At 43.4% G+C, this 14,588-nt stretch overlaps 2 protein-coding genes across 2 annotated transcripts; one reads left to right on the top strand and one right to left on the bottom strand.

Annotated features, from left to right (window-relative positions):
* Nucleotides 1-411: 411 nt before the first annotated feature.
* Nucleotides 412-2,557, bottom strand: K441DRAFT_701393 (Metallo-dependent phosphatase). Its single transcript, XM_067653332.1, has 5 exons — nt 2,130-2,557; nt 1,501-1,984; nt 1,077-1,440; nt 957-1,022; nt 412-903 (listed from the first exon to the last, which is right to left on the bottom strand). The coding sequence occupies exons 1-5, from the start codon at nt 2,284-2,286 to the stop codon at nt 712-714; spliced, it is 1,263 nt and encodes a 420-aa protein (XP_067496735.1). The 5' UTR covers nt 2,287-2,557; the 3' UTR covers nt 412-711.
* Nucleotides 2,558-10,803: 8,246 nt separating this feature from the next.
* On the top strand, nt 10,804-13,344 carry K441DRAFT_648828 (uncharacterized protein). The gene is made up of 2 exons (XM_067646914.1): nt 10,804-11,161; nt 11,214-13,344. Exons 1-2 carry the CDS (start codon nt 10,902-10,904, stop codon nt 12,856-12,858), a joined length of 1,905 nt encoding a protein of 634 aa, XP_067496736.1. The 5' UTR covers nt 10,804-10,901; the 3' UTR covers nt 12,859-13,344.
* The last annotated feature ends 1,244 nt before the right edge of the window (nt 13,345-14,588 follow it).

The following is a 14,588-nucleotide window of genomic DNA, read 5'->3' on the forward strand; positions in this document are numbered from 1 at the left end:
CTAGTTACAGAGCTAAGTTCTAACTTAATGAGGAAGCGTCCAAACCAAATGAGGTAGGGGTGTATGATTAGTGGCGGCTAAAAAAAAGACAAAAAAGAAGATTTGTGTCAGTTGATAAATCTGACCGCAACATCCATCCCGACCTTAGAAAGAGTATTCCAGCGCCGCCATCCAATGGTGAGATCGCGTCTGCAGAATTGCTTCCCTCAACAATAGATCTCATTGCTTAGGCCTGACCAGCATCGTGTGTTACCAGCACGAGTGGAACGAGCACCACTGGATTCGTACCGGGCTCTCGCTAAAGTATGGAAAGGGATAAACATTGCGGATTTTGATACACCTTCCGACCTTAGACCCATTACAGGTGCCGTCAGGAAAAATTATTTATAATATATACTCGTAGCAGCTAACCAAGCCAAACATTCAATTTTGCCTTCCCCTAGTTTGACAATGGAGCGAAATCTGTGGCATGTGTATTTATCAGCCACTATTCATACAATTGAAACGTGCGAAACTATTGTACAATGCCGTAAACCCAGATCGCGCCAGAACTCATAATATGCAATCGTGTGTGTATCCGTAGATAGCCATCCCCCAAATAAAAAGCATCAACACCTTCCCGCCTGCCTTGAAGCCTCGTCTGGCTCGCCTCTATCACACTAAGATACCCATTCAGAACGTGGACCCAAGATACGTATGCTATGCACATCATTATAAGAAGTATTCACCACGCGTGCCTCGACCTGCCGGTACTGCTCGGCGATGGTCTGGCACAGCGCTGAATATAGTAAATTTCGGATTAAGATCCTCTTGCAGACTCATAATCGAAGCTACATTCCCACAGCGGTAGCAGTAGTTGGGTGCTGACCACACTGTAACAACATCCTTGTCTTTGAAGTGATACTGTTGGCCTGATTAGGGGGATTCTTCAAAGCGAAGTTGTGCGAACGACTTGCCTTGTATCCTTCGTTCACAAGCTGATGAGCTCGCGCAATTAGCTGAAGGCCGTTTACATGGTTAAACTACGTGAGATCTGATTAGCTCGGAAAGCATTAAATATAGTGTAAACCACTCACTTCCGAAGATACCTTGTCCCCGAATAGCCAACCAGCACCTCGCGGTGACACCGCCCAAGTATCAACGTCCTCCGGATCACTCCAAACAAGGTCACAGAATGCGCCTTCATGAGGTATCTCTTGCGCTCTTGCGACCACCCGTATCTGATCCAATGTCCTAATTTCAGGGCTTAACCCGCCATGTACGCAGAGTACCTTGCCGTCCACAATAGCAGCTAGCGCCAAAAAGTCGAAGACTTGACAACAAGCCTTCCATACTGACGCATTGCCATATTTAGTCTGGCATTCTTCATAAAACCCATAAACCTGGGTAATCTGTCGTGATTCATGATTGCCACGAACTAGTGTAACGCGGTCGGGATATCTGAGGGCAATCAGCTCTGAGCAGGATGCTACTATGCATCAAAATAGTCTCTTAACTCACTTAGCTTTCAGACACATTAAAAGCGTAAATGTCTCCAAACTAAAATAACCCCGATCTACGAAGTCCCCAAGAAAGACGTAATTTTGCTGACCATTGCCCCCTGATCCAGACAAGTTTCGCCTACTACCCATATCCGATTCATCGTCTGTGCTCCGCCTGCCCGTGATACTTCGGCTCCGGCCTCGCTCTTCCTCTTCCTCCTCTTCGCCCTCTTCCTCGCCCTCATTTGGACTGCTTGGCCCAGTGTAATTACTATCCGCCTGGAATCTCCTCTTCATCTTCCGCTTTGCTTTCGGGTCTGTAATCTGTGTAGGTGGTTCAATGTCTGCAGCACTGATAGTCTTTGTTGGTACAGTCGGTGGAGCGACGTGCGTATCATTGGGCATCCCGCCCGCGACCCTGAAGAGCTCAAGGAGATCATAAAATTGGCCATGGATGTCACCGCACACTGTGACAGGCGTCCGCACAGGCTGTATGTTCGATTCTGTGGGTGGGTTTTGTTAGAATTGCTATGTGGAGAACATCGGGTAGCAAACGCGGTGGAGGGGGGTAACAGTCTAGATGAGCTGCGGAGAACCGAATACCGCCTTGTGCTCACTATCAGAACAAGTACATCATGAAAGACTTACCTTCCATTAAACACTCCTTTACGATTTCACACAATCGCTTCATGTCTGCCTCCGGCAGGTATTTGCATTGTTTTGCCGCTTCAAGCCACTCGTCTGGACCAGCGCCTTTGGACAATCGCGCTGGCCCCGGTTGGGGGACATCACTGTCCTTTGGCATGGTCACAGATGGAGCTTAACTAGATATCGGATTCTGGAAACGTTGAAGGTCCGTTTCTATTTTCGTGGCAAACGCAAGTGCTTAGCAATAGGTGTCTGTCTTGTGAATGTGAGTACAAAGATGGGCGAAGTTGCGAAACTTTTTAGTAACATCTGTCGCATAGCAGGTGAATGGCTGAAGGCAAGTAGCGACAAGTGAGTTCAATCAGTGTAGCAGTGGGCTTGCGGGCGCATGAAGTATATTCCAGGACCCCAGCACATGAGGTGTTGGCAGCACATTTCTCCACCCGCCGCTCAATCAAGCGAAGGCGGTAAACAGCAACATCAATAGTATGTCCACGGTTCGATTTGTATGGCTGAATCAGCCGCTGAGTCACGATTTGGCAGGCAGGAGGCCCGTGCGCTCAGCGCCATGTGGATGTTACCCCATATCCACAGTCGATCTTCGATCGCCAGCAACGCCGCAGCAACGTCGCGCTTTTAATACCCGTTAAGTGGTATACGTAGAGCTGTCTAAGGGCTCTCTGCTCGCACTAGGATGGCAAGAATTGGCTATGGGTTAATAGAGATATTTGCGTTTTAGATTAGGCGCCGCTATTATATAAGTACCCTACTAAACTTATACTATACTAAAATAAGTCCCTAAGGGGCTATAGATAAAGGCTTTAAGAGGACTCCTTAGAAGTTAGATATATATACTATTTTAAAGCTTTTTTACCCGCTTAAAGCCGTTTATAAAGCTAATTTAGCAAGTACTATATCCGCTTCTACTATTAATTAACCTACTATATAGCCGCTTCCTTGCTAACCCTTTAGGCCTACATAATCCGCTTAATCTCCTTAATAACCTTAAGCTATAGGGAGTACTATTAGAGCTTATTCTATTAGCTAGCCTACTATCTACTACCCTATTTAGAATCTAGCGCTACTATAAAAGGATTACCTCTAAGCCCTTTAGTCTATTTACGCTAAAGGGCCTATATAGACTTTATTATATAGCATATATAATATATAGGCGGCTACTTAGGCTTAGGCCCTTGCTATAGCTATAGCTATAGCTATAGCTATAGCGGCGCCAGCGAAGGGGAAGTTATAGCGCTTATCTAGGCTAATGTATTTTAGCTTAATTCCGTAATAAATAAAGGCGCCGGTGGACGTGCTATTGGTAGATATACTATTAATAGGTATACTATTAGACGTAAATATATAGATACTAAAGGGACCTTAAGCTAAAAGGTAAGGCTACTAGATATAAGCAATTAAAGCTATAAAGACTACGCCTACTAGGACTTAGCTATACGGTTAAATAACGCTTATAGCTTACATACTTAGGCGTTTATAGTCTTTAGGCGGTCTATAATAGCTAGTACGGCCTAGTAGAGTATTAATAGCTAGCTAGGGCCTTCTTCCTCCTGCTATAGGTAGGCTTTAACCTTCTATATAAAGGGTAGATAGGCCTTATACTAAAAGACTAGGTAGTTTTATATAGGGCTACTTAGGAATATTTTATAGAGGACTATTAAGTTTTATAGGATAACCTCTTAGAGATAAAATAGGAGGTTTATAGCGCTTATAGCCGCGAGGTCATTAACCTAGCTAACTTAAGGGCTAAACTAACCCTTCTAGATGTCTAGCTCTGGCTAAATCGTTAATAGTAGTATATTAGGGGGGGCGACGCTTGCCCTATAAATCTTAAAGCAGCCTATCTACGGTAAATAGCTGGCTATTATCTATATAAACTCCTATAGTAGTAAGTTTAAGTAGTAGCTAACTATCTACTTCTAGTTTTACCTACTAGTACGTCTAATTTAGTCTTTATTAACCCCTTTTAGCTCTACTATTTTAACGCTAGCGCTTTACCTAATATAGGTCTTTTTCTATAAAAAGACGCTAATAGCTTAGAATGCCTTAGTAACCTACTCCCGCTATAAGTTATATAAAAAGGCCGTCTTATAGTCCCTAGCGCTGCTCTTAATTAGGTGGATATTATACTATATTAACTACTTACTAAAGTCTAGAAATGGCTTGTTACTAAGGTCTTAGTAGTATAGAAGGTAGAAAGCTAGCCCGCTAAGTATATAGATAAGCGGCTTCTTATTATATAGAGCTTTAATAGTCTTAAGACGGCTATATTAGTTCTGCTTACTAGCGTATATAGTAAATATTAGGGGTATATAGCGCGTAGGACCTTCCCCCTTAAACTTAAAGGTAAATAGGTCTAAGATCTTAGCGGAGCGCCTATTGCTGCTATAGGTAAGCATATAATGGCCTAGTAGGATATCTATAAGTATATAGAGGTAGTATTTTAGTAAGGAGTCTCCGTAGGCCTATAGCTCGCAGTAAATACTTTTAAACTTATCCTCTATATATCCATTAAGTAGTATATCCTTACCCTTATCTATAAACTGCTTCTTTTCCTACTACGCGTCCCTCTATTATAGAACCTTTAGGTAATCTCTAATATTATCCTCCTATAGGGACTAGTGGCTATTTATCCCTATACCCTTCTATATCTAGTAGAGGTCTATTAAGGTAGTAATATAGCTATAAACTAAGCGCTAGGAGAGCCGCGTTTTATCCTAGGGCATATTATTACTAGCCTTATAGCTTTTTGCTTTTAGTAGCTGGCCTATAACCTCCTTAATAAGGAAAAGAAGTAGCTTCTCTTTTATAATAGTATTGCCATTATAGTATTACTTCCGCTTATAAAAGGCCTAAGAAGATACGCGTTAGTTATAAGTATACTACTTTATAAAGCACCTACCTACTTACCTTAAACTCTTTTTACTTTAGCTTATAATTTAAAAATATATTTTTAGGTCTCTTAAAATATATAAGGGTAAAAATACTCTACGCGTTAGCGCGTAGTTTAGTATTATTTATAATGTTAATCTTTACGCGACTAATTAATAGTATTTTTAAGATATATAGGACGCTGCTAGAGAAGCTGCGCCCTAAGGGGGGGTTCCTATTTTCCTATATACGCAGATATAGACTAGGGAGGAGAGGTAAAGAAAGTATACCTACTAAATAAGTAATTTTACCGTATAAGGTAAATAAACGGGCGTATAGCTGGGCCAATAGGCTAATAGTACGCGCGTATTAGTGACTTAATTAGTAGGGGTAAAGATATTTAAAGATATTTACGGCTTAACTATAGGCTCGGCTATAGATATCCGCGAATATTAATAGGGGTTGTATATATTATGTGCGGCTTAGCAACTAAGTAGGCGCTTAGCTAAGCTATAAATACTAATAGTATGTCTATGGTTCAATTTATATAGCTAAATCAGCCGCTAAGTTATAATTTGGCAGGTAGGAGGCCTATACGCTTAGCGCTATATAGATATTACCCCATATCTATAGTTAATCTTTAATTGCTAGTAATGCCGTGGTAATATTACGCTCTTAATACCTATTAAGCGGTATACGTAGAGCTATCTAAGGGCTCTCTACTTATACTAGGATAGTAAAAATTAGCTATAGGTTAATAGAGATATTTACATTTTAGATTAGGCGCCGCTATTATATAAATACCCTACTAAACTTATACTATACTAAAATAAGCCCTTAAGGGGCTATAGATAAAGGCTTTAAGAGGACTTCTTAGAAGTTAGATATATATACTATTTTAAAGCCTTTTTACTTATTTAAAGCCGTTTATAAAGCTAATCTAGTAAGCACTATATCCGCTTTTACTATTAATTAACTTATTATATAGCCGCTTCCTTGCTAATCCTTTAGGCCTATATAACCTATTTAATTTCTTTAATAACCTTAAGCTATAGGGAGTACTATTAAAGCTTATTTTGCTAGCTAGCCCGCTATTTACTACCCTATTTAGAATTTAGCGCTACTATAAAAGAATTACCTCTAAGCCCTTTAGTCTACTTGCGCTAAAGGGCCTATATAAACTTTACTATATAGCATATATAATATACAGGCGGCTACTTAGGCGGCTACTTAGGCTTAGGCCCTTACTATAGCTATAGCTATAGCTATAGCTATAGCGGCGCTAGTAAAGGGGAAGCTATAGCGCTTACCTAGGCCAATATATCCTAGTTTAATTCTATAATAGATAAAGGCGCTAGTAGATATACTATTAGTAAACGTGCCGTTAGTAAGTATACTATTAGATATAAATATATAGATGCCAAAGGGACCTTAAGCTAAAAAGTAAGGCTGCTAGATATAAGTAATTAAAGCTATAAAGACTGCGCCTACTAGGACTTAGCTATATAGTTAAATAATATCTATAGCTTATATACTTAGGCGTCTATAGTCTTTAGGCGGTCTATAATAGCTAATATAGCTTAGTAGAGTATTAATAGCTAGCTAAGGCCTTCTTTCTCCTACTATAGGTAGGCTTTAACCTTTTACGTAAAGGGTAGATAGGCCTTATATTAAAAGACTAGGTAGTTTTATATAGGGCTACTTAGGAATATCTCGTAGAGGACTATTAAGTTCTATAGGATAACCTCCTAGAGATAAAATAGGAGGTTTATAGTGCTTATAGCTATAAGGTTGTTAACCTAGCTAACTTAAGGGCTAAACTAACCCTTCTAGACGTCTAGCTCTAGCTAGATTATTAATAATAGTATATTAGGGGGGGCGACGCTTACCCTATAAATCTTAAAGCAGCCTATTTATAGTAAATAGCTAGCTATTATCTATATAAACTCCTATAGTAGTAAGTTTAAGTAGTAGCTAACTATTTACTCCTAGTTTTACTTACTAGCGCGTTTAATATAGTCCTTACTAACCCCTTTTAGCTCCGCTATTTTAGCGCTAGCGCTTCGCCTAATATAGGTCTTCTTTTATAAAAAGACGCTAACGGCCTAAAATGCCTTAGTAACCTACTCCCGCTATAAGTTATATAAGAAGGCCATCTTATAGTCCCTAGCGCTACTCTTAATTAGGTAAATATTATACTATACTAACTACTTACTAAAGTCTAGGAATAGCTTATTACTAAGGTCCTAGTAGTATAGGAGGTAGAAAGCTAGCCTATTAAGTATATAAATAAGCGGCTTCTTATTATATAGAGCTCTAATAGTCTTAAGGCGGTTATACTTATTAGGAAATTTTTTTTTAGGTATATTATCGTAAGCGAAAATCGGGGTCTGCAAAACCTGCGTAAGTCGCGATTTTAGCGATTTGCAGTAACTTGCGGCGATTTGCTACAAATACATAGGCTACCTATATAAATCGCCGCAAATTGCGACTTAAGTAGACCCTAATTTTTGGCTATAATAAAAACGCAATAAAAATACTATAAAGCTCTACACGAAGCTCTATATAAAGCTCTGCGTATAAAGGCTCTGTACGAGGCTCTATATAAAGCTCTATATAAGGCTNTGCACGAAGCTCTATATAAAGCTTTGCACGAGGCTCTATACGAGGCTCTGCACGAAGCTCTATATAAAGCTTTACACGAAGCTCTATACGAAGCTTTGTACAAAGCTTTATACGAAGCTTTGCACGAAGCTTTACACGAAGCTTTACACGAAGCTCTACACGAGGCTCTGCACGAAGCTTTATACGAAGCTTTGCACGAAGCTCTACATAAAGCTTTGTACGAAGCTCTACACGAGGCTTTATACGAAGCTTTACACGAAGCTCTATACGAAGCTCTATACGAAGCTCTATACGAAGCTCTATACAAAGCTCTATACGAAGCTTTACACGAAGCTCTACACGAAGCTCTATACGAAGCTCTATACGAAGCTCTGCATAAAGCTCTACACGAAGCTCTATACGAGGCTCTGCACGAAGCTTTACACGAAGCTCTGCACGAAGCTTTGCATAAAGCTCTACACGAAGCTCTACACGAAGCTCTACATAAAGCTCTGCACGAAGCTTTGCGCGAGGCTTTATACGAAGCTCTACACGAAGCTTTGCACAAGGCTCTGCATGAGGCTCTACACGAAGCTCTGCACGAAGCTCTGCACGAAGCTCTACACGAGGCTCTGCACGAAGCTTTACACGAAGCTCTGCACAAAGGCTTTGCACGAGGCTCTACACGAGGCTCTATACGAAGCTCTGCGTATAGAGGCTCTGTACGAGGCTCTGCACGAAGCTCTACACGAGGCTCTGCACGAAGCTCTATACGAAGCTCTGTACGAAGCTCTACACGAAGCTCTATACAAAGCTCTGTATGAAGCTTTGCGCGAGGCTCTACACGAAGCTCTATATAAAGCTTTGCATAAGGCTCTGCATGAGGCTTTACACGAAGCTTTGCACGAAGCTCTATATAAGGCTCTATACGAAGCTCTACGTATAGAGGCTCTGCACGAGGCTTTGCGCGATATACGGAGGCTCTACACGAAGCTCTGCATCGGGTCCCCGCTATATTCCCAATAGCCTCTACACGTGCCTCTGCTAAGTGTACCCCTTATCTATATACCTAGGTAGCCACCTTATTTTTTACCCTTCTTTCCTTATATCCTCCCTACCTAGGGAGGCACCAGAACGGTAGCCAGCTGAGGACCGTCGCTAGAACCAGACGACCGTCGACCGTCGCCAGAACCAGACGACCGTTAACCGTCGCCAGAACCAGACGACCGTCGACTATCGCCAGAGCCAGACGATTACCGTTCGAATATACAGCCAGCGAACGGCCGTAGAAAACGATTTGAATTAATATGATTAATCGATTAATCAAATTAGGCAGAGCCTTCGATCGGGCCGACCTTTCCCCCAAATTATAGATAGGTAGGCATAGACAGTAGCATAGATAGGAGGCACAGACGGTAGGTATAGACGGTAGGTATAGACAGGTAGGCATAGACAGGTAGCATAGATAGGTAGGTATAGATAGGTAGGCATAGATAGTAGGCATAGATAGGTAGGCATAGATAGTAGGTATAGATAGTAGGCATAGGTAGGTAGGTATAAGTAGGTATAGACAGACAGATAGATAGGTAGGTAGGTAGGCAGGTAGGCACTAGGCCTAGTTAGGAAATCGGTATATAGCTAGTAGATTGTTAGGAATACCGCCAATTAATAATTTAGAGCCTTTATAAAGGGTATCCCCCTTATCTTAATTGCTTAATAAATAGCTCTACATTTTATATAGTTATATAGGAATATAAAATATGCAAAATATAAAATGTATAAAATATGCAAAATATATAAAATATATAAAATATATAAAATATACAAAATGTGTAAAATATACAGGCTCTGCGCGTTTGCTGCGAGTTGCTATAAAATACGCAGGCTCTATATAGTTTGCTGTAAGTTACTGCAAAATACACAGGCTCTGTATAGTTTACCGTAAAATACGCAAACCGCATAAGACTATATACAACTGCCGCGACCGTACAGTTTGCCGCAAATTGCCGCAAACTGCAATAATGAGCCCAAAAAAAAATTTCCTGATGCTAGTTCTGCTTACTAGTATATATAGTAAATATTAGGGGCATATAGCGCGTAGGACTTTCCCCCTTAAACTTAAAGGTAAATAGGTTTAAGATCTTAGTAGAGCGCCTATTGCCGCCATAGGTAAGTATATAGTGGCCTAGTAGGATATCTATAAGCGTGCGGAGGTAGTATTTTAGTAAGGAGTCTCCGCGGGCTTATAACTCGCGGTAGATGCTTTTAAACTTATCCTCTATATATTTATTAAGTAGTATATCCCTACCCTTATTTATAAACTACTCCTTTTTCTACTATACGTCCCTCCGTTATAGAACCTTTAGGTAATCCCTAATATTATCCTCCTATAGGAACTGGTGGCTATTTATCCCTATACCCTTTTATATCTAGTAGAGGTCTATTAGGGTAGTAATATAGCCGCAAACTAAGCGCTAGGAGAGCCGCGTCTTATTCTAGGGCATATTATTACTAGCCTTACGGCTTTTTACTTTTAGTAGCTGGCCTATAACCTCCTTAATAAGGAAAAGAAGTAGCTTCTCTTCTATAACGGTATCGCCGTTATAGTACTGCTTCTGCTTATAAAAGGCCTAGAAAGATACGCGTTAGTTATAAGTATACTACTCTATAAAGCACCTACCTACTTACCTTAAACTCTTTCTACTTTAGCTTATAATTTAGAGATATATTTTTAGGTCTCTTAGAACATATAAGGGTAAGAATGCTCTACGCGTTAGTATATAGTTTGGCATTATTCGCAACATTAATCTTTACGCGACTAATTAATAGCATTTTTAAGATATATAGGACGCTGCTAGAGAAGCTGCGCCCTAAGGGGGGGTTTCTATTTTCCTATATACGCAGATATAGACCGGGGAGGAGAGGTAGAGAAAGCATACCTACCGGATAAGTGACCTTACCGCATAGGGTAAATAAACGGGCGCACGGCTGGGCCAATAGGCCAATAGTACGCGCGCATCAGCGACTTGATTAGTAGGGGTAAAGACATTCGAAGATGTCCACGGCTTGGCTGCAGGCTCGGCCGTGGACATCCGCGAATGTCGACGGGGGTCGTATGTATCACGTGCGGCTCAGCGACTGAGCGGGCGCTCAGCCGAGCCGTGAACACCAGAATCCAACCAGCGTCTTCTAGACCATTTATTCGATAGCGAACAAACCTTCATAACAAAGTCACCACCCACCTCTCTCACACCCTCTGCCAACCATCCCTCGCCTACTATGGCGCCGCCCGTAGTGCCGGCTGGTGGTGCGAACGGGGTTCTGCCAATCTCAGCAACCGTGCTTCAGAGGAATGCTCCCGCGTCTGCACCCCGCGGCCCATCAAGCAGGGCCTCAGCCCCTCGTTTGAAGCTTGCTCTCCGTAGACTTCCACCGGGATTGACAAAAGCTGAGTTTGAAGCAGCTTTAGGAGACGAATGGAAAGTTGGAGGAGGAAAGGTGGACTGGATGTTCTATAAAACAGGCAAAATCTCCAAAGAGTATGTTCAAATTTCCGGGAAGGTATGTAAGAGTAACTGACGGTCTATTTAGCCTTGCGAAGCCCTCTCGACCTTCTCGAGCCTATTTACGTGTGACATCCCAGAGTCACGTTGCCCCGCTTTCCGACTTTGTTCGTCTAACTCCCTTCAACGACGCCGCAAACTCCACTAGAGACGCCGCGCTGATTGGGCCACCTTCACTTGAATTTGCCCCGTATCCTCGTGTACCTGGAGGTAGACGTCGGAATGACGCTCGTCAAGGCTTGATAGACCAAGACCCAGAGTTCAAAGACTTTCTGGAGAGTCTTACAAACCCTGTCTCCAGACCGACACCAACAGATACTTCCGCTGAAGGCACTGCACAGAAGGAGGAGAGGGTCACAACTACACCCCTGATTGAGCACCTGAGGGAAAAGAAGGCCAACAAGGACAAGCCTCCCGCAAAATCTGCTACGAAGCATGCTCGAGGCGAATCCCGAGAGGATAAAGCTGACAAGGGAGGCGATAAGAAGATTCTCAATAAGGCAGGAAAGGACAACGCGCCTACTTCGCCAGAGAAAAGTAGGAAGCTGAGTAGGGCAGCATTAGCAGCAGTCAAAATTCAGAACAAGGAAGTATCTGCCGTCGCCCAGGGTAAACAGGCCACAGCTAGTCCTTCAACCGAGAAAGGTTCTGCAGCGGCGTCTACTCCGGTGCCCGAGAGAAAAAGAGAGCGAGGAAACGCCAGCATTGCCGCGAAAATGCTCCAGCGCGATTTAGGTATTGGCCCAGCTGCCAACCGTAGACGTGGAACGAAACGCGAAGCCACTCCGGCAAACCAAGACGCGATTCAAAAGTCAGATGAAACTTCAACGCTGAAAGAGAAAGAAAAGACAGCGCCTGTCGTCTCTCCGCCCGCGGAAAAGCCGTTCACTAAAGCTCCAACTTCTCCAAAGAAAGAGTCCACACGACTAACACGAGCAGAACGCCGTGCTTACAAGGCCACTCTTGCGGAAAAAACAAATCAAACAACTCCTGAAGGTTCTAAGCCACATAAAGCTCCTAATGGACCTGCGGCCCCAGTTATTCTCAAGAAACCATTTGCAGCGACGCAAGCTGCTCCACAAGCACAGGCCCAACCACCAAAAGGGCCGGCAGCTTCACGTGCTCCATCCGCTGAGCCGTCTGCCACGAAACCTCCCACGGCTCCCGTGCCACCTACGGGTCCCGCTCTACAAACGACCCCACAAACCCCCACGGCCACAACCCCCACTTCAACATCCTCGAGCACAAGCCGTCAAGCCTTCCTCAAACACGCCAATCCATCCCAAGGCATAACCGAGCCTCTTATTGAAGCCGCGCTGTCCACGTTCGGCACCATTGAAAAGGTCGAAATCGACAAGCGCAAGGGTTTCGCTTACGTTGACTTCGCCGAGCCTGAAGGCTTGCAAAAAGCCATTGCTGCCAGTCCAGTGAAAGTCGCGCAAGGTGCTGTGGAGGTCCTTGAGCGTAAGGAAAAAGTTGCTAGACGTCAACCCCCACCGCCTACTGGTCCTTCACGTGGTCGTGGTGGCTTTAGTGGCAGAGGAAGAGGCAGAGGCGGCGGCAGAGGCGGCGTTGCAGTAGTAGCTGAAGGAACTCCATCGGGAGCTACTACTACGCCTGTGGCACGTGCTCTAGCTGCTGCTGTTATACCTACCGCTGATGCTGCTACCTGATGTCTGATATGGGAAGAGGGGCTTGAGCACGAGGAGCCTTCTCATCGAGTCACTGATTATTGGAGACAATCGACAGTAGTTCCATAGACCACAGCTATACTGATTGGGCCTAGTCTGAGGCGCTCGGCGAATGTCGCTTCATATGATTATGAGAAGCCATGAGCTCGCTTCTCGAACGGCCTCCAATTCCATTAGCGATGATAGGACCGGAAAAGGACCGAATTCCTGGGATTATGAGAGACAAAAGATTGTTATTTTTCAGCCAAGGATGATTTTTACGTCACAATTAATGCAAGATATCCTCTCAAAAACATCAAGTTGAAGTTAAAAGCATATCTTGATGTACAGCTGGCTGAACATGTCTTTCACTAGCAGACAAGGTTGAAGGGATAATGGCAAAATGTTACAATAGCCCAATCGGCAGCATGCATTAGGCATCAGGCCAAACAATTCAATTGAAATGCAAAATTGCTTTTCCAATTTGTTGAGGCTTCCGAAGTCTGTACTTTCCTTCCTGGTAAATATGTGAAGCAAGAAGCAATACCAGCGGTTCCACCGCTCGCAGGCTCTCCAGTCCCCTTTCTAAGTTTTAAATGACACTCCGCCTCAAGTTTTAGAAAGAGCATGAATTGATACACCTTTGGTAGGTGCTCAGTTTGGCTCTCGTGAGGCGTTATGAAGTTGCTGTGAAACACCACAGCACTGACGAGAATACTAAAATAAGCGCTTGGTATTGGTGAAAATCGTCTCCACAACGCATTTAAGATAATATAATTTACTCACTCCCGAGACAAGAGGACGTACGCCAACACACAAAAGTGATGCACCACAGCCAACCTGTATCTATTGTTAACCTATAAAGATCCCGATTTTCTTCCGTCAAAGCCGGTATGAAAATTCCGCTCTCCCCATCATTTTGCTCCATCCCTACCAATTACAGCATGGCCTTGCGTAACTCACCTCCTCAACACGCTCATTGCCAGTTGAACGCCCCTCACGAAAATCGCATCACACAAGGCAGAAAGGCACCGGAGCATGCAAAGAACCATCTCATTTCGAATACGCTAGCTCCAACCTTCCATCCCTCCCTCAAAACACCCAATTAAACCTCCCTAAACTCGGCTCCAGAATTTTCCCAAAAGAATGCTCATACGGAAAATCGTAAACCCCCCTTCTTGCGAAAACAAACACGTTCTCAGACGCGCTTTCATTTCTCAGTCGAGGGGCGTAAGGGTTGCCGCGAGGCCAGTGTCCTCTATTAGCTCCTCCCATCCCGCCCCAGCCGCACTCCAGTTCCCGTTCCCGCGAATCCAGTAATTGCCAATCCATCGACCGCGCCATCCGAAAAGTATCCCGAGCTCCAAACCGTAGCAGCTAGCGCACCATCCCACTCAAAGGAAGCAGAAAGAGGTCTCATCAAGCAAGCGGGGAAGGAGAAGAGAAGATGGGATTTGAGGATTAAAAATATCGGATGGCTTTGGAAGAGAGGCAGACAAACGCTTGCAAGATACACAGAGATCGGATAGAAAAAAATGACATACATACACACACACACACGCACACGCACACATTCTCTCTCACTCTCTTTCGCACAAAATTTTCACAAATCTCCAAGAATGTACATGTGCAAGGTGCAAAAAAAGTAAAGGCACGGAAAAAAAAGAACGCCACCGAGTCTGGTCTCCCGTAACCTCCCAGAATCACCAAACCGACTGCTCGAAAATAGCCAC

Source organism: Cenococcum geophilum (genome assembly GCF_001692895.1).
Source record: "Cenococcum geophilum 1.58 unplaced genomic scaffold K441scaffold_89, whole genome shotgun sequence".
NCBI classification, from domain to species: domain Eukaryota; kingdom Fungi; phylum Ascomycota; class Dothideomycetes; order Gloniales; family Gloniaceae; genus Cenococcum; species Cenococcum geophilum.